Genomic DNA, 24,369 nt, shown 5'->3' with positions numbered 1-24,369 from the left:
ACATGACTTATGAGGAGAGGCTGAGGGAACTGGGGATGTTTAGTCTTCAGAAGAGAAGAATGAGGGGGGATTTGATAGCTGCTTTCAACTACCTGAAAGGTTCCAAAGAGGATGGCTCTAGACTGTTCTCAGTGGTAGCAGATGACAGAACAAGGAGTAATGGTCTCAAGTTGCAGTGGGGGAGGTTTAGGTTGGATATTAGGAAAAACTTTTTCACGACGAGGGTGGTGAAACACTGGAATGCGTTACCTAGGGAGGTGGTGGAATCTCCTTCCCTAGAAGTTTTTAAGATCAGGCTTGACAAAGCCCTGGCTGGGATGATTTAGTCGGGGATGGGTCCTGCTTTGAGCAGGGGGTTGGACTAGATGACCTCCTGAGGTCCCTTCCAACCCTGATATTCTATGATTCTATTCTATGATTCTATGGTAAAGCAAGGCATAGAAGGGCTAGGTGACCTGCCCAAGGTCACACATCATGTCTGTGGCAGTCAGGGACAACCCAGGTCTCCTGACTCCCACTCCCAAATCATTTCTGTACCAGTGCCCCAGCAAGGTGTTAGGGGAGGGACAGTGCTTGCTGCTGGAGGTGCTTTCTTTCAAATGAGATATGAAAACAAAGTCTTGTCTGCTTGTATTTATTAAAGCTTTCTTGCAAAAATAGGGCTGTAATGATTTAACAGCCAGTTTTAACCTAGGTAATTGCCAGAGACGTGATGAGTATACAGAGGTTTTATTTAAATTCCCAAACTTTTCACTAGAGAACATTACAAATACAGCACCTTTCACCAACTTTAAACTCTTATTTTCCTTTTTAAGCGGAAGAAGATTGTGAACAGACAACACTTCCTTCTAAAAACCAAAAAGCAGCCATGCTTGGAATCCTCTTGCATAATCTTTACCTCACACCCCAAGCTATTATTTTTCCTTTCCAAGCATGCATAAACTAAGACAGAAACCAAAGAGATGTTACCTTCTAAATGATTCAGGAGCATATGCCACCACAGTTACACACAGTTTGATGGCTTCACTGATAGAAAAGGTCAGATCCTCATTCCCATAGCAGAAATCTGAGGGGATGAGAATAACTTATGCAAATGGTATAAATGGAAATGGAGGCAGGTGGAAGTCATTCAAAGGGTGAGCATAAGGCCTATACACACTTAGGTCCTAGTTTGAATTTCACCCACTGTCAATGTACTCTGATTTGCACATGAAAATAAAGGTTTTAATGACAAGTTTTGTTTCTCAGCTAACTGCCATTTTACTAAAAATTAACATCAAATGTGACACTGACCACGTGGGACTTGTTTCACCCCCTGAAAATCAGGTCACTTTTATTTAAGTGCCTATATATGGATTTACGGCCAACATTTTCAAAAGAAGCTAGCAATTGTAGATATTTTTTTTCAAAAGCACTTAAGTCCCATTTTCAAAAGTGACTCAGGCACTTAGGAGCCTGAATCTCATTGAAAGCCAATGACTTAGACTCCTAAGTGGTCAGGTCATTTTGAAAATGGGACTTAGGTGCTTTTGAAAATATTACCATTCAGTGCCTCAATTTTTAGGTTCCCAACTCAAGGCACTGCAAAGAGTCCAGATTTTCAGAGTGTGGATGCTCAGCACTTTCCAAAATTCTCTTAGAATGTCCCAAGTTGGACACCCAAAAATAGAGGCAACCAAAATTACTGGTCACTTTTGAATATTTGGGCCTTATGGGCCAGCATTTTCAAGAATTCAACTTTCATTAAGGCACCTATATGAAGGCCAGATTTTCACAAGTGCTCAAGTACCTTGGGACTCCCTTTATGACACTTATGGGCAGATTTTCAAACCAGTTCAGCACACAATGCCCCCTTCTGAAAATCTGACTACTCATTTAGGTTTCTGAACTCTTTTGAAAATCAAATTCCAATTGTGGGTGTTGAGCATATGAAAATCTGGTCAGAGGTGTCTGAATTGGGCAACGAAGTTTGAATTTTTTGCCTTATATTCTCATTTTAAACAATAAATCTGGGATTTTCAAAGGTTCCTAAGGGAATAAGGTGCCCAACTCCCTTAGGCACCTTTGAAAATCCAGCCAAGGAGAATTATAGAGCTTTTCTGGTCTAAATCTCTTTTAAAACTTAACAGGTTGAGAAATGCTGTACTGTACAATTTGCTCCTGAAAGAGCAACACAATATCAGAACCCCTTAATTATTTCATATGGTAATTAGTGGTACTGCTGTACAATACTGCTAAATCCCAGAATATAACCAACCTTTCCTGTAAATCTCAGAGGGCTTCATGGTTCCTTGAATCCCACATTACTGGGATACCAGTAATGAACAGCTTGTGTATAAGGTGAACCTAACAGTCTAAAAATAGCTGAAAGGTCCATACAGTAGCAGCAAACATTATTTCCCCAAAAACAGCAAAGCAGCTGCATTGCTAAATGTAGCATCCCATTGCTTCTACTACTGAAGGAAGGAAGGATCCTTCATGTTTCTGAATAGCCCTAAGTAATGTCTTTAGAGATGGGCCAGAACCAAAACCCCAGAGCTGTACACCAGAGAACTGCTGATTGGTGTCCATGTCCACCCTGGGGATCTGATGCCTTTGTTTCTTGCCAGCATGGAGCAGAGTAGGGGACTGCATTGATTTTGTCTGCATGATGCAGCCTGTTTGGGATCTTTGTTCTTTACTCCCCATTGACAAAATTCAAAATGCCAGTGGCTGGTCTCAAACTTTCTCTCTCAGCACAACAGAAAATGCTTTTCAATGAAATAAATAACCCTTTATAAATAAATAAATATAATAAATAACCTAATGGACGACTGTGACAAACCTAACCTTCGCAGCTGGGTAAAGTGTAAGAAGCTGGTACTGCTGCACTCAAAAACAAAAAGCCTACAGCAAATATTACTGGGTCAACATATTAGATACTAAATAAATAATCATGTCTCTTGAATACAGGGGATAACAAAAGGAAGATTTGCTATTACCTAATGATTTGAGAGGCTTTTCAGCTTTCACCAGCTCTAAGATGTCCAAAATGTCAGGTGTATCTCCCTCTAGGGACTGCAGCAGATCAAACAGGCACTGAGCTGACACTCCTTTGCTGGGTCCATTGTTTGTAGCATCCTGTTTAAATGACACCCATTTATTATTGATTTTTTTATTATTTTATTTGCATCCCAAGTGTCTTCATTTGCAGACAGAAACAGTTCAGTTTTAATCATGAGTTCATAGCATTTACAAGTTTAGTTCAGGAGTGTAATCATATAAAACAATATGTGCGCTGTATATGTGCGCTTTGTTCTCCAAACAAAGGTAACGTGGTCTGGAAATTGAGTCTGGAAATTGTATATCTTTACTTCCAAAGGGTTCATTCAAGTGCTGCCCTCTGAAGTAATGGTGTCACAGATACTCAAGGTCCCTAACTCCCTCTGGGCCTTTATATTCACAATCACAGAATCATAGAAATGTAGGATTGGAAGGGACCTTGATAAGTTATCTAGTTCAGTCTCATGCATTGAGGCAGGACTAAGTATTATCTAGACCATCCTTGACAGGTGTTTGTCTAACCTGTTATTAAAAAACCTCCAGTGACAGAGATTCCAAAACCACAATAGGTGACTTGTTCCAGTACTTAACTGCCCTTACAGTTAGGAAGTTTTTCATAATGTCTAACCTAAATCTCCCTTGCTGCAATTTAAGCTCATTGTTTCTTTTCCAACATAAGATTATAGAATGGATGGTCACACTTTATATTAAGGTTCCATTTATAAATAGTTTATAAAAGGTTAATAAACAGTTAATCAATTGCTAGAGTCCAACAGGTGAATAGGTTGCTTATAACCATATATCATGTCTGTACCATGCTTACATCAGCTATTAATCATTTATTAACTCTTTATAAACCACTTAAAATAGGAATTTAATATTAAGTATGACTGAATTTATCATACTGGATCTGATCATTAGAAATATAGATAGTTGGGTTTGCAATGACTGGGAGAACTGCATAGTGAATTGCCTGCAGGAAAGGCAGGAGAGAAGTTCTGGAAGCCAAATTTAGGCTGCTAGGTAAGAGAGTGGAGGTTCTGGACTTTAATCCCTTACCTAGCAGAGTGAAGAGAGAGTGAATAAGGATAATGGAAACAGAAGGTTACATGTGATTTTTGTTCTATAACACAATTTCTAAAGTTAACTTAGCAGTCTAACCCTCTGTCTCAATAAGTTTCTCTCACCCCTTTTTGCAGCATTTCAACCAAGCCTATTGCCTGTCTCTTCCCAGTAACTGGGGTTCTCTCCCTCTCTCCCTCAGTGCAAGAGGATACCATGACATCATCTGAAAGGAGGGTTCCAACTATGGGATCATTTTCCTCCACTCCAGTTGGATATTTTCCTTCCCTGAGACTTCCACCCTCCTCAATAACACAGAGGCTGTCAGACTGGGTGTGAGACGGTTCTACTGTGTGCTGGAAAGTCTCATCTATGTACCTCTCTGTCTCCCTTAGCTCCTCCAGTTCAGCCACTCTCGTCTCCAGAGCCCGTACTCGGTCTCTGAGGGCCAGGAGCTCTTTGCACCAAATTCACACATATACCACCTGGCCATAGGGCAGGTAATGCTACATGCTGCATTCAGTGAAATGAACTGGATAGCCCCCCACTCTGCTTCTGGGTTTGTGCATGCATTGTTTTTACGCCTGCAGCTTTTTTTGTTTTGTTTTGGAGGTTTTTTTTTTGTTGGGAGGGCAGGTGGTTACTGGCATAAGTTTAGAATAGGTTAGGTATGTCTGGATTTCACGCTCCCTCTCTAAACTCCTGTTTGCTAGCTCCTCTGGTCACTGAGGAGCTGGTTTTATAAATCCCTGTTCTCCCTGAGTAGCCTTGCCCCCTGGTTAACAGTTAAATGATCCTAAGGGGATTAGTGAAACAGGTACATTGCTCTTGATTTCCATGAGAATTCCAAGCATACAGCTCCTCTTTTTCCCAGCTGCTTTCCCCTTGCTTTCTCCCGTGTGGAAGCCTGTCTGCATATCCATGCTCCCCAGTGTGAATCTAAGGATCAGGTTTTACTCACAGGGAACTCGAGCAGAGGAGCCACACTGGCAAACAGTTGCAGAACAAAGGGCTTGCGATGCAGAATGTAGAACTGGCGGCAGGCAAACTCAATCGCTTGGCGTAACTGTGGGTTGCTTTCGTAGTCAGCATACACCTGGGGAGAAAGGGAAGAGGAAGCGTACAGAAGTGACAATCCAATTAAAACAGCAAAACAGTGAATTCAGCAAGGTATTGTGGGCCTTGAAAACAGTATTTCCACATTTCCTTCATAACTGGCCCCCAGAATCCTGCCCTGCAGGTGTTCGATTAGATGTGGGATTCAGCAATCAATTTTTCTGAGCTTTGTAAACAATACAATTAGCTAGTAGACTCTTTTCTATTTATATTGCCTGCCTGCTCTATTTCCCTGTTGATATAACAAGTTTACTTGAAAAACAGCTACCGATATTGCTCTTGCTGTAGTCAGGCAACAAACCCCACTAAATTCCTGCATTTGGGGTGGATTTCACCCCATTACAGACAGCCCACATAAGACCTTCTATGCCATAGAAATCCAACGGGTAGCCTTGGGCAGGGGGTGCAGACAAAGTAGCTGAGGTGTACACCAAGGAGAGGAGCTCAGTTTCTGGGGGCAGAAAATGAACTTTTTGGGGAAGATAAAAAGATACCCCTTTGTCCTGCCCCTGAGGAAGTAAATGGACAAAATATTTATATTCATGGAAATGGGATCTCAACCAGGCTTGGTTGAAATGCTGCAAAAAGGGGTGAGAGAAACTTATTGAGACTGAAGGTTAGACTGTTAAGTTAACTTTAGAAATCGTGTTATAGAACAAAAATCACATGTAACCCTTCTGTTTCCATTATCCTTATTCACTCTCTCTTAAACCTTGATCTTTGATAACAAATAGATTATTGTTTTCACTGTAAGTATATCTCAGCGCTTTGGTATTGTATGAGGAACTGATCACTCAAGCTGGTGTGTACACTACATTCCTGGTATTATTGTGAGTGCTCAGTGGATAAGGGGCTGAACACTACAAGGTAAGACTTCTAAGGGGATCGGGGACTGGGGTGCACCTACTGTTAACTTGCAAGGCAAATTAAGGGTGAGCATAGCCCAGAGGAGGTTGGTTGGGTGGCTAACAGGTTGCTGGTGTCCATACGACCAGTTAGTGCGTGACACGCGAGTGCACTGTAGATTCACAGTTAGTGACATCAAAGTCTTAGATTGTAAGTCCTCTGGGGCAGGGACTGTTCTCCTATGTGCTTGGACAACACCTTGCATGCTGTGGGCAGATCCCAATGCAAATGGGGATCAATATACAATAAAAATATACAATCAAAATACAATACCGCTGGAGGGTAGGGATAGAGTCCAGAGTGACCTAGACAAACTGGAGGACTGGGCCAAAAGAAATCTGATGAGGTACAACAAGGACAAGTGCAGAGTCCTTCACTTAGGATGGAAGAATCCCATGCACCGGTACAGGCTGGGGACCGACTAGCTAAGCAGCAGTTCTGCAGAAAAGGACCTGGGGATTACAGTGGATGAGAAGCTGGATATGAGTCAACAGTGTGCCCTTGTTGCCAAGAAGGCTAACGGCATATTGGGCTGCATTCGTAGGAGCATTACCAGCAGATCGAGGGAAGAGATTATTGCCCTCTTTTCGGCACTGATGAGGCCACATCTGGAGTATTGCGTCCTGTTTCGGAACCCCCACTACAGAAAGGATGTGGACAAATTGGAGAGAGTCCAGCGGAGGGCAATGAAAATGATCAGGGGGCTGGGGCAAATGACTGATGCGGAGAGGCTGAGGGAATTGGGCTTGTTTAGTCGGCAGAAAAGAAGAGTGAGGGGGGAATTGACAGCAGCCTTCAATCAACCTGAAGGGGGGTTCCAAGAGGATGGAGCTTGGCTGTCCTCAGTGGTGGCAGATGACAGAACAAAGAGCAATGGTCTCAAGTTGCAGTGGGGGAGGTCTAGGTTGGATATTAGGAAACACTATTTCACTAGGAGGGTGGTGAAGCACTGGAAGGGGTTACCTAGGGAGGTGGTGGAATCTCCTTCCTTAGAGTTTTTTAAGGCCCAGCTTGACAAAGCCTTGGCTGGGATGATTTAGTTGGAGTTGGTTCTGCTTTGAGCAGGGGTTGGATTAGATGACCTCCTGAGGTCTCTTCCAACCCTAATCTTCTATGATTCTTCTACAACTCATTCTGTGACTGACCCTGGGCAAAGCCCTTAACCTTCCACCTTGGTCTCCCCACCTGTAAAATGGGAGATGCTAATTATGTACCTCACAGCAGCACCATGAGGTATGTACTGCTGGTAAAGCACTCTTAACAATGGAAACTACTGAGTACTCGGTGTGTTTATTATTGTTGCTTTATCAGAGAGACCCCTGATGAAGCAGGAGAATGCTTGCATCGCTCGCTGATTTGCTGCTTATGATGACTCACAGCAGCTCTTCAGTCTTTGGTGCTAACCAGTGGGAGGAAGACACTCACCTGCAGCATGGTGGGGAGGATCCACTGGTACCCACTGAGAGAGAAGAGATGGTTGAAGTGCACAGCGGTGTTGATGACAGTGGCAGCGTACTGCCTCAGCAAGGCACTGTCCTCTGGGTGCAGGATCAGGGCTCCATTGAAGACATTTAGGAACAGCATGATCTCATCCCCCCAAGGAAATTCACTGGGCATGCCGAGGAACATCTCCTCCAGGAGCTTAATCCACAGGCTTTTTTGAAGAGTATCAAGGCCAAAGAGTTCCTTCCCAGCTGCGAGAACAATGCAGGCAACATAGAAGCTAATTAATCGCCTTAGCCCAGCAAGGCATTTCCAGCCGGGTAACATTCCCGAAGACCAATGGAAGGGATCTGCTGAGCAATGCCCTCTACAAAGTTTCCTCCACTCACTACTTTGGCTACAGGTGCTTTTTAAAGGAGGATTGAAGCAAATTAATCTGTGGTGCAACACCACTGAGGACAATAGATTTTGGCCAATTGCGTTTAAACAATAGAAAAGAGAAGTATAAAAGGGGCACTGGAGGAATGTGATGAATTATCACAGGGATTTATTACTCTTTATCCTATATGTTTAAAATTCATTTGATTTTTCGTTTCTCTTTTAAGTTAAAGCAGACCAAATCTTGCACATAACATTGGCAGTTTATCGGCTTTATGGATAAATACTATCTATTTTTTTACCCTTCAGGTTATTCCAGAAGGACATATACTGCTGCTTCTGAAACAGAGTGCCTTCAGTGCCAGCAGACGTCCAGTTGCATGACCTGCCAATGCTTACCACATAGTGAAAAGGGCACTCCAGGGCAGGGGACTGTCTAATCCACCCCAGAGTTTGATTAGAAAACCTACTTGACTATCAGGGTTAACCTTTGAAATGGGACAGTTCCTAAATTCCTCTTGCAAAGTTTTGCACATCTGCGCATCATGGCAGGAGACCCCACATTTGCACATGCAAGTTGTGTAACTACGCACATAAATTCCCCTGTAGATATGCAGTTACCTAATTTCCACGTGCAATGTTGCATGCACAAATGCAGAGCTTGCACACTCCATACAAAGTCTGTGAGCACAGCTTTAGGTGCCTTAGCAGTGATTGTCAGTAATCAGAGTGTATAGAGTGCCTGTAACTGAGGTACTAATCCAAAGCCCACTGAAATCAATGGAAAGCAGCCTTTCTTGTGGGTTCCTAATAAATGAACAGTTTATACTGCAGCACCTTTACTGCAGTCACATTTATGTCCTAATGTCTGGACATCATATTCCTGGGCAGGGTATTTTCTTTGAGATGAGATAAACCTCTATTCTGTTCAGTCTTTCTGAGCGAGTAATAAGATTGCCTGAATGAAGCTGCTGGCGCCAAGTTCAATATGCAAATGAAGCCAGTGAAATCTTTGCCAAGTGCTTTCCCAGTACCTCGAGGATCACTGAAGAGGGAGAATTCTGCATCAATGGCACTCCGAGGAAAGGAAGGCAGGCGGAGAAGGTCCTCTTGGAGCATAGACACATGGGATTGCTTGTGGGCCACAGGGATTTTCTGGGTCAGTGATATGAGGAACAGCACCCGTCCTACCTCCTCCAGCTTGCGGGTGAATACCTAGCAGAGAAGGAGACACACACAGCAGAATCGCTCCAATCAGAAGGGGTTTTAAAAGAGTGTGACATCTTTAAAGATCAATCTTGTCACCTAAGTGCAAAGACAAAGTGGAAAGAGTGGGAGGCAAGTGCCCTGGGTTAACTCTCCGTGAGTACTACTGATACATCCTGGCTTATCAGAAGAGCAGGGACTCTGAGGATGGATTGGAGACCACTCTAGTAGGTGGGGCAGGTGGGCCCAGTGACAAAGCCTTCACCTTTCTTCCCGGGGCTGAGTGATGACACCTTATTCTTCGAGGAGCTGATACTTCCACTGGTACATGATGGGATGGTCACTGCCCCACTATGTGGGATCAAGACCCAATGGGAGAGCCTATGGAAGCTGAGGTGAGAGCTAATGGAGCAAATGGAACACTATGAGGCACGGCAATCGATGCCAATTGCTACAGTTGTGCCCCAGGTGACAGGGAGCAGAGAATCCTGTCCCAGGAAGGAATATCTGAGAGGCAGAGCAGACGCTCCCAGGAGGGAGAAGAAACCACAAGTGGTAGCGTCTATTGCAGAGACAGGCAGACTTGTGGGGGAAAGTCATCGAGCAGGCTCCCAAAGGCGGGGGGCCGGTGCCTGGAAAGAAGTAATGTGGATATCCTTGCCTTTGAAGCTGAAGTATGTGGAGTTACCCAGCCACACATATAAGAACATTTGCAGACCAATACAGCTAAAAGGATCCAGTTGGAAGGAGTGTACACGGCCTTCTTCAGTGCCTTGATTGTCCCCGAATATGCAGCATGCCTGGTGAAATGACAACCAGGAGGCTTTCATGCCACAAGCTGCTCCTCTGGAAAAGCGTGCCCCTCGCAGGATGAGGGGAGCCCTTTGAAAGGACAAGGAAGAGCCACTTCCAAGGATGTTTTTTGGCTGGAGATGCCCTGGTGGTGGTGAGATACCTGTTTCTGAATGAGCTCCTGACCCTTTTCTGGATGCATGTGTACCAGATTGAGCTGTGGAGACACTGACCTCCGGAAAGGATAAATATCCCGGACATAAGTCTGCAATGGAAGAGAATAACAAATCAAGTTTTTTTAAAAATACCATTGTAACTGTAGCCAGAAGCTGGGACTGGATAACAGGGCATGGATCACTTCCATCTCTCTCCAGGGACACTAAGACCCGTAATTTCCACAGGCCACAGCTCTGTATCAATGATGATACAATTCTGGCCACACATGGCCCTCTTGCTATATTCTGGCCACTCCCAATATTTAGGAAGGGATGAAGAAAGAACAAAATCAGCTGGACCAGGCCTTTGCCTCACCTTGTTGTAATGAATAAGGTTCCATCGTTTATCCATTAAAAAATAATGAGCAGACTGGGTTTCAGGTATGTTAAAAAACTCCAAGCACTCCTAAGGGAGAAGAAACAAAGACCAGCTTGTTATTCATGAAGTAGGTTGTACAGAGACAAAGCGTTTTAAAACCAGTTATACAGGGACCATTCCCAAATGCCTTGCTGACGCTGGCACATTGTTCTTGCATTTAACACTTTTCTTTCTTTGTTTAAAATGTATATATCTATATATCTACACGCACCCATTTCAGCATTCCTAAAATCTGCTGGATTGACAGCCGTGGGGACTGATGTTACCTGTGTTTATCCACAGAACAATTATTTCTGCCTCCAGACCTGTTCTGTCTCTATAGCTACATCATCATATGGGTATCATTGCCTCCATTACTACAAGACCTGAACACCTCACAGACTTATGTATTTATCCTCACAACACCCCTACGAGGTAAGGAAATGCTGTGTTACAAAACGTGGAACTAAAGCAGAGAGAGACGGAGGTTATTGCTACACTTATGGCAGCGTGTAGACAACAGACACTTCACGACCACCTAGCATGGGTATCAATAGCAGCGTAGATGGTGAGGCACTGCTTAGGTGGGTGGAGCAGAGTGCCTGGCACGCCTGACCCCCCAGTGCCCTACACACCCAAGCAGTGCCTCCCACATCTACACTGCTTATTTTCAGCAGTGTCGTTTGCTGCTGCCTCGCTGCTGCAGAGAAAGTCCGAGTTACTACAGAGAATTCTTCCCCAGGTGTCGGGCTGGTGGGTCTCACCCACGTGCTCAGGATCTAACTGATCACCATATTTGGGGTTGGGAGGAAATTTTGCCCCAGGTCAGATTGGCAGAGACCCTAATGGTTTTTCACCTTCCTCTGCAGCCTGGGGCACGAGTTGCTTACTGGTATGAACTAGAGTAAATGGTGGATTCTTTGTAAAATGGAAATCTTTAAATCATGATTTGAGGATGTCAGTCACTCAGCCAGAGGTTAGGGGACTATTGCAGAAGTGGGTGGGCGAGGTTCTGTGGCCTGCAACATGCAGGCCCGCAACATGCAGGTGATCAGACTAAATGATCACGATGGTCCCTTCTGGCCTTAAAGTCTATGAAAGGTTCTGGCAGCAGGGAGGCAGCAGGGAACGGCAGCTTCGCCCTTCTCTACAGTATGTAGACGCAGCTTGCCTTTCACTGCAGTATGCAGCTACATGTACAGTACTAGTCCCTGTACTCTACACCTCGAAGCAAGTGTAGACATGGCCTTAGGCTATGTTTACACTAGCACATATGTTGGCAAAACTTTTGTCATTCAGGGGGATGAAAAAACTCCCCCCATAGCGATATAAATTTTGCCGGCATAAGCACTCGGTTGCACAGCACTATGTCAGTGGGAGATGCTTTCACACCGACAGAGCTACCGCCACTCGTTGAGCTGGTTTATTACGTCGATGGGAAAACTCTCTCCCATCAGCATAATGCAGCTACGCGAGCGATCTTACAGCGGTACAGCTGTGCACTGTAAGCTTGTAAGTGTAGACATGGCCTGAGTCAGTGGCTCTCCACCTGTCCAGACTACTGTACCCCTTTCAGGAGTCTGCTTTGTCTCACATACCCCAGGTTTCACCTCACTTAAAAACTACTTGCTGACAAAATCAGACATACAAATACAAAAAGTGTCACAGCCCACTATTACTGAAAAACTGCTTACTTCCTCATTTTTACCATATAATTATAAAATAAATCAATTGGAATATAAATATTGTACTTACATTTCAGTGTACAGAACAATATAAACAAGTCATTGTCTGTATGAAATTTTACTTTGTACTGACTTGGCTAATGCTTTTTATGGAGCCCGTTGTAAAATGAGGCAAATATCTAGATGGACTGATGTACCCCCAGGAAGACCTCTGTGTACCCCCAAGGGTATGTGTACCCCTGGTTGAGAACCACTGGCCTAAGTGACTTGCCCAACGTCATATTGGAAATCTTTAGCAAAGCAAGGAACTGAACCCTGTCTGCCAAGTCCCAAGGCTAGCACCTTAACCACTGGATTATCCTCTTTCTCCTTGAAACGCTGATTTCTCCATTGAGGCAAAAACAAATCTGCAATTATCATGTGATGGAATCAGGACTACCTGGGCCACCAAAGAGTTCTTAGTGGGAACAGCTGTTTGGTTCATTTCTTGGGTAGGTAATAGAGCTGGTCAAACACCAGAACAAAATGAATGGACGAGTATGTCAGTGAATTGTTAACTAATTTATTTAGCAAATTGTATCTGATCTGCAGCACGCTGTTGGCCCCAGAGTTCCACTTATGGGGCATTGGCTGGCAATGGGATCTCCTATAACCCTAGGTACGAGGATGGGGAGTACCCCACATTAGCCATCAGATCACTTCCCAGTTTATACAGTAGTGGTCACCCATCTTGAGATGGAAGTTGATATCAGAGCAGTATTCCTCCACCATACTGAAATCGGGGTGTTTGTAAGACTGTATTTCTAAAACTTAGATGTGACAGGCACAGGCAGCTATCAATATCAATGTCAATATAAATGTATCAATAAACAGCTCTACCAAAAACCTCATTCCCACCTTCAGAAGAGCTTCAAATTGTGTGTCCTCATGCACTGGTAACTGGGTTGGGATGTCGCACTCGTTCTGTCCATGCACTACCAGGGTCTTTGTGCCTAGAGTAAAGAAGAGCTGTCATTCTCTCTCCCCTCCATTCTCACGTAATTCATATGCTATTCCAATGGGACTATTCACAGAGTAAGGCCAATGGGTGAAATTCGCCCTGGGAGGAGCCAACACAAGTCCTAGGTATTTGGAATCCATTATGGAATACTTATACTCCCATGTAATGAGAACTTATCTTTTCTAAGGAGTTACAATTGGTTTTAACTGTAACAGTTACACAAGGAAGAAATACATATAAAATGACAACTCCGTTTTTCACAGAGCAATTTCTTGTCTGGCTCGTGAAGATGTAGGGTTACCACTGTACACTCTTGGTTATTAACTCCAGGCATTGCCATTATTTACACTGGAGGGTTTCAAGTTGAGCTATCCCTGAGTCGCAGACTCTTCAAATGATCAGACGTGGCAGTCCTTCAGGGACTGATTTGCATATGGCTCCACACTGAACAGACTCTTCTGTTGTCATGTTTTGTTTATTTGCCTACAGAGTTCTGAAGGGGCTGTGAACTGTTCAAGAATTATTTTACAGAGCCCAAATTCAAGGAGGACTGGCTTAAAAATGTCTGGTGATATTAAGAGAGAGCTTCCACTGACCTTCTTCCAATGGATCTCAAACCGGCAATTCTATATTTGAGGGGTGTAGGAGCAGTAAGCAAAATAGCAAATAAAGAAGATAGGTAAAGGATCCCAGCTATGTCTTAAAAGATTGTACATGTCCCTACCTGGCATTGAGGCAGTCACCAGCAGTTTTACTTCACACTGCTCCTTCTTCATAGTCTGTTTGAGATCCTTGAAGAAAAGGCCCTCTACATAACCCACCACTTCCCACAGGAAGGTCAGTGTAGCTGAAATGGCGTCCATGCCCCATTCACATGGAGTACGCACAAAGTACATGATCAATCCCACCTGCAGGGCACAAACAAAAAAGTGGCACTCAAGCTGCTTTTGTATACACATCACATTGTTTTACTGGCATTAGTCCTGCTTCAGCCAACTCCATTATTCTGGGGAGCACTCAGTCTGTGACAAACCCAAGTCAACTACGTGGCTCAGTAAGACAGAGGAATTTGTGATGATCATTTATGTTTGTACTGTCGTAGCACCTAGGAGCTCCAGTCATGGACCAGGACCCTGCTGTGCGAGGTGCTGTACAAACACAGAATAAAAAGATGGTTCCTGTAGCGTTATTCGTCATTCGTAGAAGACTCAACCTGTCAAACCTAATGCTTGAAAGTTCATGTCACTTTGTCCGACTACGCCCAATATCAACTTTCTAACTCCTTCTGTTGTGGGTGAGTATGGGATGCCACTGATGTGTGCTGAGGGGCTGATCCAGAACAGCCATAATAGCTGGGATGGGCACTGGGCAGATGGGTGGGTAGGGAAGAAGCCACCATGGTCCTTTATTCCCTATCTCTATAGAATGGAGGAAAGGGAGGATCTGTGCAGCAGTGTATGAGGACCAGGGCACTGGCAGTCATGCCTAGTGGTTGGAGTCAGGTGCCAGAAACTGGAGCTGGAGATTAGAGCTGGAGACAGACTCAGGAGTCAAGCAAAGCCAAAGTCAGAGTGAGGGGCAGGGTGGAGGAGAGGGGACCTGGAGCAAGACAGGAAAGCAGGAATTTGCAGCAGAGGAGGATCTGGGATAAGGAGGGCAGGAACAGGCTGGGAGGCAGGAACCAGGAAAATGGCAAGCAAGCAGGCAGCGTCCAAACTGGCAGCCAGCCAAGCATTCACCTAGTTGGTTTGACAACTTCTTGTGCCTCCTTCTGGCTTAAGTAGCATGTCCAAGCCAATCAGTGGGGCTGGACGTCTCCCCCAGTCAGGAGCTTTGTGGGCAGAGCTCCTGTTGAGCTAGACTTCCACTAGCCCCCTTCTCTACTGGTTCTGGTGAGCTGCTTGGTGGTGGCTGCAGTCTGAGTACTGCCTGGGTACCTATAGGCTTTGGATTGAGACCCATGATCCTTCACACAGACTCTCCTGGAGTGCAGCATAGGGGGTAAACACGTTGCACGGTCTCCCCCAGCAGAACTCCAAAAGGGTTGTGTGCAGCTGTGGGTTTGGGATGACAGGGTAACAGTCTATTTCACTCTTTAATAAATGTGGGGGGGGGGAGGGGAAATGGAAGCCGTCTGAGCCATGTGATCTACACTGACAGCTAGAGGCTTGATGTGCATAAATTGTGTGAGCAAAACCACAGGGCACTCTCTCCTTCTAGATTGTAACACTTGTACTTTAGGAAATGGGCAGCCAAAGATTAGACTTATGGGCTGTAGGCTGGTACTGGGAGCTACTCACCAAGTAGTTAAACAGGATGTGAGACGTCTGGGCAGGGAAGTCTCCGATGTTCAGTAGGAGCTTCCTCAGCATGTACATCAACTCATCCTGGAAGAAGAGCAAGAGTTTTTAATTTCCATCACAAAATGGCCTACAGTTTCCTTCCTTCCTTTCTCATTCTCATTCTCTCTCTCTCTCTGCATGAAATGGAACCATATGCTTAGGACAAGAGTACTTAGAATTCTAAGTGCAAGTCCAAGGCCATAATGAATGTATTATCTAGGTCAGTGGTTCTCACTGTTTCACGTTGTGGATCACCTTCTTACCTAGAGATATCACCATGGACATCTGCCCTGGCAACCTCCCAATCCTGTCGCCGTACCTTCCCTGCAGCAATGCGAGTTCTTACTTACAATGGAAAAGTGCTATTAGGACAGTATTGGAGAGAGTACATGAAAATTAATTCACTTTACTGTGATCGTTGTCACTTCTTGGTTACAGTCCCCATTTTGGGCCAGATTCTCTGTTGTTTTCTCCTGTGGGCAGCTCTAATGTGTGTAGGCTGGCATAGGGATCACCCACCAGTTGAGGATAGACAGAGCACATCACAGTCTGGCAGTGTCATAGGGTACAAGCCTGCCTGGGACCCTGGGTATATACACAAGTGGCTAGCCTGTGCTGTCGCCCATTTTGCTGCAGCTTCACTGCTACTGTTATCTGAGGTAGCTAGATCAAAGCTGGCTCGGGTATGTCTACATATGCAACTGCAGCGCAGACATCCCCTGTATTTGTAAAGGTTCCCCAGCCCCTCACCTAGAATCCCCTTCAACAGCCATTGGTGGCCCCACAGCAGATTCCAACTTCCTACTGGTGATCAGGGCTGCAGGGGAAAGAGCTACTTTTTCAAGTCTGGATGTTTAACAAGCATCAGTGGCTGACTGGGCTGAATTCAAAGGAAACTTCCAGGTCTTCCCTCTAGCCTGAGTGAGAAGCTGTAAAAGTGGCTAGGCCTCTGTGCACAGCCATTAAAAACAGAGGCAAAAAGTATCTGACCATCCTTTCTCCCGGTTTTCTTTTTATTCATTGTCTCATTAACGCAGCAAGTGTGAGCAGTCAACTTTGATATACATGTGATGGTCAGGTGAGAAGGATGGTGATATCGCTATCTACAGTGATGATATCATTCCTGGGACTCTGATGATATCTGCTCAGTGTGCAGCAGCTGTCCAAAAAGCGAACAGAATGCTAGGAACCATTAGGAAAGGGATATATAATGAAACAAAAAATATCGTCATTCCACTGTATAAATCCATGGTACCCCCACACCTTAAATACTGTGTGCAGTTCTGGTCACCCCATCCCACAAAAAAGATATATTAGAATTGGCAAAAGTACAGAGAAGGGCAATAAAAATGTTTAGGGGTATGGAACAGCTTTCATATGGAGAGAAAAGAGATGACGAAAGGGGGGATATGATAAAAGCTCTCTAAAATCATGAATGGTGTAGAGAAAGTGAACAAAGAAGTCTTATGTACCCTTGACGTAACACAAGAACCCAAGGGTCACTCACTGAAATTAATAAGCAGCGGGTGTAAAACAAATATAAGGAAGTATTTCTTCACATAATGCACAGTCAAGCTGCGGAACTCATTGCCATGGGAGGTTGTGAAGGACAAAGTATAACTGGGTTTGAAAAGAATGAGATACATTCATGGAGGATAGGTCCATCAATGGCTATTAGCCAAGATGATCAGGAATGCAACCCCATATGCTCTGGGTGTTCCCAAACTTCTGACTGCCAGATGTTGGGACTGGATGACAGGGGATGAGGATCACTTGATAAATTGCCCTGTTCTGTTCATTCCTTCTGAAGCACCTAGCACCAACCACTCTTGGAAGAGAGGCTACTGGGCTAGATGGACCATTGGTCAGACCCCGTATGCCTGTTCTTATGTTCTTATTTATATGGTATCACTGGTGTGCATGGTGTTGTCTATGTTATTATTTATATAGCGCTACAGGGGTACCTGGTGCTCTTCATACAAACAAAAGCGACAGATCCCTGCCTCATAGAGTTTACAGTCTAAACCAGACATAGCACAGAAAAGGATTATGATGATATGTATTAACTACTTATGTTAAACAATCTGTTCCACCTTGTATTTAGCTGTGACACTCTGATTAGTACAGTTCCCAGACCTGAAGAAGAGCTCTGTGTAAGCTTGAAAGTTTGTCTCACCAACAGAAGCTGGTCCAATAAAAGGTTTTATCTCACCCACCTTGTTTCTTTAATATCCTGGGACCCACATGGCTACAATACTGCAAACAGGGTGCTGTCAGGCCTGTACTTCAGGGAGGGTTAAACAGAGTGGCTCCGATGAAGCTAGGTTCATCTGCACCAGCTGAGGAAACCTAGCTCAGTAGGATTCATGACTAAGAGACCTAAACAGAGTCAGAACAGGGCCTTGGACAATCAGGGTCAGATACTCAGGTGGTGTAAATCAGCATAGCCCCATTGACTTGATAGGGCCTACACTGATCTACACCAGCCGAGGATCTGGTTGTCAGTATTCTAAGCCATCTTATAGTAAAGATTGTTTACCCTTTAAGTGATTTTACTTGTTCCTGTATTTTTGTGCATTAAGTGATGGCTAAACTCTCCTTTAATATGCTCTGGGAAAATATGTCTATACTGGGAAAAGGAGAACCTACCTGTCGGTTGCTTATTGTGAGTTTCTCCAGGAAATGCCTTAGAACTGTAGAGGGATCTTCAATCAAGCAGTTCCATAAGACCTGCTGGGCCACGGCACTCACTATACAGGAGGAAGAAAAAGAACTAGTGAGAACCTCATCTTCAGGAGAAGTCTTAAAGGGGTATATTTATATTAAAATGTTTATCGTCTACCAGCAAACCAGAGAACCATGTGCATCTACAGAAGTGACACTCAGATGCATGATTACATATGGTCAGTTAATTAAAAACTGCAAATATTGTTGTGAATTTTTTGTTATTCACTAAATCATATTGTTTGTGGCTAGTATTTGGACAGATATTGCATGTTTGTGAAAGGGTTACTAAATCCCCCAAATGTCACCAATTTTAGCATAAATGATTATTCATCTTCAAATTTACATTAGGAGCACATTATTCACTGTTTTTCTGTAATTCAGCCATCTAACCAGGAAGAAGCTCAATCAATACATGATTTGAGGGGCCAGCCACACCTTATAAACGATGAATAACAAATAGTAAATTAAACCATTTGTAAATGTCTGAAATATTTCAGAATAGCATCAACTCCTTCATCTGAGAATACTGAGGAATAATAAACACAAAGGAAGCTACAAAGGAAGTGACTATTTCACAAATCTAAAAAGAAAGACTTGACCAAGTAGGACACGAGCTTTAATTGTCCAAAAGAGAGCATCGCAAAGAAAGAAAACATAAAATAATAGTTACACATATTTATATCTAGGACCCATTTATAAATGGTTTATAAGAGGTTAATATATGATTAATAGATGTTTTAATAAATAAGTAATTGTTATGGAATTTGACAAGCCAATAGTGTACGTTGCTTATCATCATGGCTTATAACTGTGAGGCAAACCCACAGCTGAACCAGGGTTGCTCACTCAGCTACAATGACTCCTGCCTCCAGCAAACCCTGCACTGACTCACCCCTCAGGCATGCTGCAGCAGCCTATCCCTGGGCAGGGCCCGGGTCTGATGACCCCCAGGTACAAGTATTTCACCCTCACTGACAGAGCAACAAGTCAGTCTATGCAATAGCACCACTCGACTAGGAACTCTCCTGCTGCCTCACAGTGTTAGACTCCCTAGGCTTCCACTCTGCCTTGATCCTGTCCCTGTTCCTGCCCCAGCCTTGCCCAAAACTTGTTCCAGCCTGCTTCAGCCTTGTCCGTACATTATTCTGACCCTGCTCCAGCCTTGCACCTGCCTCCTGACCCCCAGAACCTTGGACTGACTTCAACCCAGCTTCGACCTTTGTCCTGCTTCCAGACTCTGAGTGCAATCCTGATTTGGCTTGTTTACGGACACAGACCTTGGTTCTGACCCATGGCCTGTCCCCAGACCCTGGTTTAAGTGCTGCCCTCTGCCCAGCCCTGACTCTGTGGCTAGCTTTGACCCTTGGTATCTGTTCTTGACCAACCTGTACTCCAACCACCAGGACTCACGGCCCAGAACCAAGAGCCTGTCAATAGCAGTTTATAAAACTTTCTATAGGCTTATACCCATCAATGACACACATAGTTCATGTCCGTAACATGATTATAAAGTCAAATAATTTATAAACTCTTTATACACTATTTATAAGTGGAATTAGAGACAGCACTGCTAGTGATGCCTATAGTTAAATTGCCTGACACTTCCCATTGTAAGATCCTCTTTTCAGTTGTTCATAACTTTGCCAAACTTTAACTGTTTGGGTTGACATTTTCCATGCTGGGTGTCTGCCTCAGGTTGAATATTTTTGGTACATTTAAGCAAAAATGACAGTCACTTTTGAGAATGAACTGTTTCACTGAGAAGCTCTGACACGTCCATGCTTTGGAGCAGGGACTTAAAATTAGGCAGGTGCTTCACTCAGGTGCCAGAGATGTGTCTTCTAGCATCCTCATATTTTTTTTCAAATTTTGCTAAGGTATGAGCCTCTGAAAAGCTCAGTTTTTACAAGCTCAGTAGAGTTTAGCAGTTAGATTTTCCAAAGGTTCTGTCTGCACGGAGCATGCTCCATCCCAGGGCTGCGGGGGCCGAGCAGGACTTTCCCTCCAATTGCTCCTCTTGGCAGCCAGGGGCTGGTGTGGCACTGGGCATTGGAATTGAGAACAGGGGAACTGCATCTCCTGTGCTCTCAGTGATCCTCCTGCAGGCACCCAGGCAATGAGAAGCAAAAGGAGGAAGCAACTCGATTCAAGTGCAGAGGGGTGAGGAGCCAGGTGAGGTTGAGAACTAAAGGGAGGAGCCAGGGAGGGTTAGGGGACTGGGATTCTGACCTATATGTGAGCTAGGGAGTCAAGCATGGGGGTGAGACTGGATCTGGGACAAGAAGTCGTGGCTGGGTATGGGGGACTGAGACGTGAAGATAAATTCATTAATGTTTGTCAAGCACTCACATACTGTAGTGATGAGCGCCACAGAAAACCCCATGAAGAAATTAACAGTTCTGTCTTCAGAGCAGGTTTTGAACAGTGTGCTGTAAATAAGGCCTGGGCCCACACACTGAATCATAAGGATAAAATAAAATACTGAAGAGCTGCTCATTAAGTATGCAGCATCCATTCTATGCACTGAATCAGGCAGAGGTCCTGTGGAAAATATAAAATGTGCTCAGGTAATTACAGACTGTATCATAATGCATTCACACAAGAGGATCACATTAAGGTTGCACAGGCAACCCTGATTCTGGCATTTCTTAAATTCTGAGGGCTTGACTTTGCAACCTTAAAACTGTTCTTTTAATGTGTTATTTTTTGTGAGCAATTTCCTAGCTTTTAAAAAAAAAGCGTGGGTGCCACTAATAACTGGATTCTGATGCTACTAGCCTAGCTGCTCTTACTAATCTGAGCCATTGTTCAAACTGCTAGAGATTTTTGTAACCTCTGATTAAGAGTCCATGAATGTTTAATCTAGGTCAGCACCTGCTACTCCATCCTCTCGGACTTCTCCATCTTCCATCAAGTGAACAATGGGGAGCACAGCTGCACAGATGCATGCTGGGAACACTGCCTGTGGGGGCTGTGGCACATGATGGTTTGGAGTGTGCTCTGTAGTGTGTTCCTCATCTAGAGCAGAGAGGAGTAAAAGGCATGCGTTAGCCAATGTGCTGTTGGTAAAATCCCTTTCAATTACAGTTCTCCACCCGGAGTGCTTCACGTGACACAACTCAGCAGTAACTCACAGTGAAACACTGGAACTGAAGAGAAGCTACATGGGAATGAGCAGCAGTATATAATGCATGGGGCTGACTAGTTCAGAACTTCCTAAGCTTTCAAGCAGGCCTGACAAAAGGCAGGTGTAGCTTTGGTTAAGTCCAAGGAAGACATGAGACCTGTGAGTCAACAGAATGAATCTATACATTGTATAACGAGAATTAAAAACAAATGTAAAGTCGACGCCCACCTTCTGCACTGACGGCTGAACGCACTGACCAGACAGAGCCACGACGGAAGGAATAGTTCCTGTGAGAAGTACTGGAGGTGCAGGAGGGACTCACAGAGAGACGGCGGGATGCCAAGTTGGTGACTTCTTCTACTGACAAAGAAAACAGGGGATGTGAATTTTGGTTTATAAATTCGACTGCCACAATTCAAGGCATTTCCCAGAGAGAAGCATCATGCTACCAGATTGGAACAGAGAAAAATTCAAGTCAGACTTCATGTGAAATGCACAATTTAGAAACTAAAAAGATGATCTAGGCAATCTCGTCGATCCCCTGGGAGCTAGAGCAGGCCTGTTCCTTAACATATATTACCCAGTGCTTTGCTGAGTCAAGTTTCAGTTGACTCAGGTGATGCAGCTCCACAGCTTCAGTTAGATGATTATTCTACATTGTAACAAACCACACTGCTAGGTAATTTTGTTGTCCTTCCTCTAGGTATTGTCTGGGTGCACTTGCAATGCCACTATTCTGTTTGCAGATTTTCCATTGCATACACAGCTCAGGACACATCAGCATATTTGTGTAGCTGCAATGTGCAAAAAGAGGACATTTAACTAACTCTATTGCATTAGCTTGACCCAGTGAAATCCTCAACCCAAAGGCTAAGTTTTCAGCTTCCTTTATTCTCAGACGGTAAGGATCTGATTTGGCAACGTGCTGAGTGCCTCCTGTGAGGTGCAGAGAGTCCTCAACTCCCATCGGTCAGTGGGAGCTGAGAACACCCAGTTTCTTGCGGGCAGCACTCAACATTTCACAGGTTTGGGCCCTTATTACACTAATTATTGGTAACACTTTTTTCTCATTCATTTTGAATCTTTTATTTTTTGACATGGATGCCTTACATCTGTATGGTGCTGTTAGGTTCGTAAAGTGATTAAAAATCAGTTCCTTTGAGTGATCCGAAGTGGTGAAGATGTTAAAGTGGGGTCTTCCCTATCACTAATGATGACTTTCCATCCTCACTGCATCCCTAAGACCTGTTCCATGCTGGAGGCATGTGCTTATTGGTTCCTGGCAAGCAGTTCATGGCTTTGGAGCGCACCTTCCTCTTCTTGCTCTGAGTTTGGCGTGCAGGTGGGCTCATAGCAGGCCTCCTGGGTGATGGGAATGGCCGTGATAAGACTGGCTTCCCGGCCTAGGCGCTTCTTTTCTTCCTCCTGCTGCAGGTTCTTCAGGATGTGCTCTGCTCGCTGATGAGAACGTGACACTGCCCGGGCTGAAAACGACTTCTGCCAGAAAAGCAAGAAGAAAGAAACCAACATGAAGCAATTGGTTTGGTTTTCATGCAACATGTGTTTTAACATTTAACCCACTAAAGAGCAAATCCATTCATCTATCTACACACATACACACCCACAACAAGTAGCTGTTAACGGAATAAAGATTCACAAGGAAGCTCTTGGTTGGATTTCTTGTCTTAAGTCTCTTGTTGAAAAATAGGAAAAATACTAACACCGTATATGTGATGTCTATGCACTATACTGACAATGTACTCAAAGATCTCTTGTAAACTGACACAAGTAAGGAAATTCAGAGTTTAGACTACTTGGTCTTCTTTAGCTCCCTCCCTCTTCCTCCCCACCCCCACCCCCATCACCTGGATATAGTCTGTCACTAAGTAATAACAATATTCCCTCTAGGGAGCTCTTTAACTTACAGACTGATCCTCATTAATTGGGTCCTGCACACTCCCACTGCACTGTGGAACCCACGGGGGGTCAAACATTGGCACAGAGGGCATTCCCAGTACTGGAGAGGGCAGGGTGAAGTTTATACTTGGAGGAGGAATCTGCAAGAAAACACAAGGAGAGAAAATCAGGTAGAGGGAAAGAGAAATTTTAGGTGGTGGATTTAAATGCCGATTGATTACTTCCCTTGGGATTCCAGCCTCTTCCTGCAACCTGGGACAGAAGGAAGGGGAATTGTGCTCAGTATCAACAATATTTTTTTAAAACGATAAAGCATTTTAGGCAAAAGATAAAACATCTGAAATCATTTTGCACTGTCCATTATAAAAACTGAATCCCAGATGAAAAACAAGGAACCAGGAACTGTTATCCCATAGAATTACAGAACATGGATTCTTTTGCATAACATGATGCCAACCATCCAGACTATGTGACCGCTTTTTACAGCTGGCCTCTCTTTTCACACATCTGTGCTCTTGTTACATCATGAATAACAATAACTTCTCAAAAGATAAAGGAAAGACCCTTCAACCACAATGAGAAACAGATAAGCGAGGGAGAAAATCTTCCAAATTCATCACTTTTACTCCTCAAAGTCCACATAACAATTATTTGTGGTATACCAAAGGGTCAATCCTTTGGTACATGAATCCTTACAGTGGTTTTCAAGAGAAAAAGCTGCTAGACTGGGAACTCCGAGTCCACCTCGGAGGATACTTCTCATGAGTTACCTAGAATGGAATTGACATGAGCAAGCACTTGAAGAAGAAAATATGGTTACCTTCCTTTTCGTAACTGTTGTTCTTTCAGATGTGTTGCTCATGTTGATCCCATTCTAGGTGTGCACGTGCCCATATGCACAGTCATCGAAGATTTTTGCCTTAGCGGTATCCGTAGGGTCGGCTGTGGCACCCGCTTGAGTGTCGCACTCATGCGTTGGTATATTAGGCGCTGCTGACCCTATGCCCTCTCAATTCCTTCTTGCTGGCAACTCCGACATAGGGGTAGGAGGGC

General features: G+C 44.2%; 1 protein-coding gene across 12 annotated transcripts in view; it reads right to left on the bottom strand.

The window, feature by feature from the left end:
* Positions 1 to 24,369, bottom strand: part of UNC80 (unc-80 homolog, NALCN channel complex subunit) — a 197,555-nt gene that overhangs the window by 46,903 nt on the left and 126,283 nt on the right. For 10 of the 12 annotated variants that reach the window (XM_074968072.1, XM_074968080.1, XM_074968081.1 and 7 more), the window contains 15 exons: positions 23,325 to 23,456; positions 22,710 to 22,896; positions 21,628 to 21,759; positions 21,147 to 21,290; positions 18,195 to 18,295; positions 15,504 to 15,590; positions 13,928 to 14,111; positions 13,101 to 13,195; positions 10,477 to 10,566; positions 10,109 to 10,210; positions 8,982 to 9,162; positions 7,552 to 7,820; positions 5,066 to 5,200; positions 2,982 to 3,120; positions 970 to 1,066 (listed from right to left, as the gene is read on the bottom strand). In XM_074968072.1, coding sequence (XP_074824173.1) covers positions 970 to 1,066; positions 2,982 to 3,120; positions 5,066 to 5,200; positions 7,552 to 7,820; positions 8,982 to 9,162; positions 10,109 to 10,210; positions 10,477 to 10,566; positions 13,101 to 13,195; positions 13,928 to 14,111; positions 15,504 to 15,590; positions 18,195 to 18,295; positions 21,147 to 21,290; positions 21,628 to 21,759; positions 22,710 to 22,896; positions 23,325 to 23,456 — 2,075 coding nt within the window. The remainder of the gene's footprint in view (positions 1 to 969; positions 1,067 to 2,981; positions 3,121 to 5,065; positions 5,201 to 7,551; positions 7,821 to 8,981; positions 9,163 to 10,108; positions 10,211 to 10,476; positions 10,567 to 13,100; positions 13,196 to 13,927; positions 14,112 to 15,503; positions 15,591 to 18,194; positions 18,296 to 21,146; positions 21,291 to 21,627; positions 21,760 to 22,709; positions 22,897 to 23,324; positions 23,457 to 24,369) is intronic. The other 2 variants (XM_074968073.1, XM_074968079.1) reach the window with 1 other exon arrangement.

Source organism: Natator depressus, chromosome 11 (genome assembly GCF_965152275.1).
Source record: "Natator depressus isolate rNatDep1 chromosome 11, rNatDep2.hap1, whole genome shotgun sequence".
Classification (NCBI taxonomy): domain Eukaryota; kingdom Metazoa; phylum Chordata; order Testudines; family Cheloniidae; genus Natator; species Natator depressus.
Note: the sequence above shows the minus strand (reverse complement) of the source record. Positions and strands in the feature narration are given on the sequence as shown.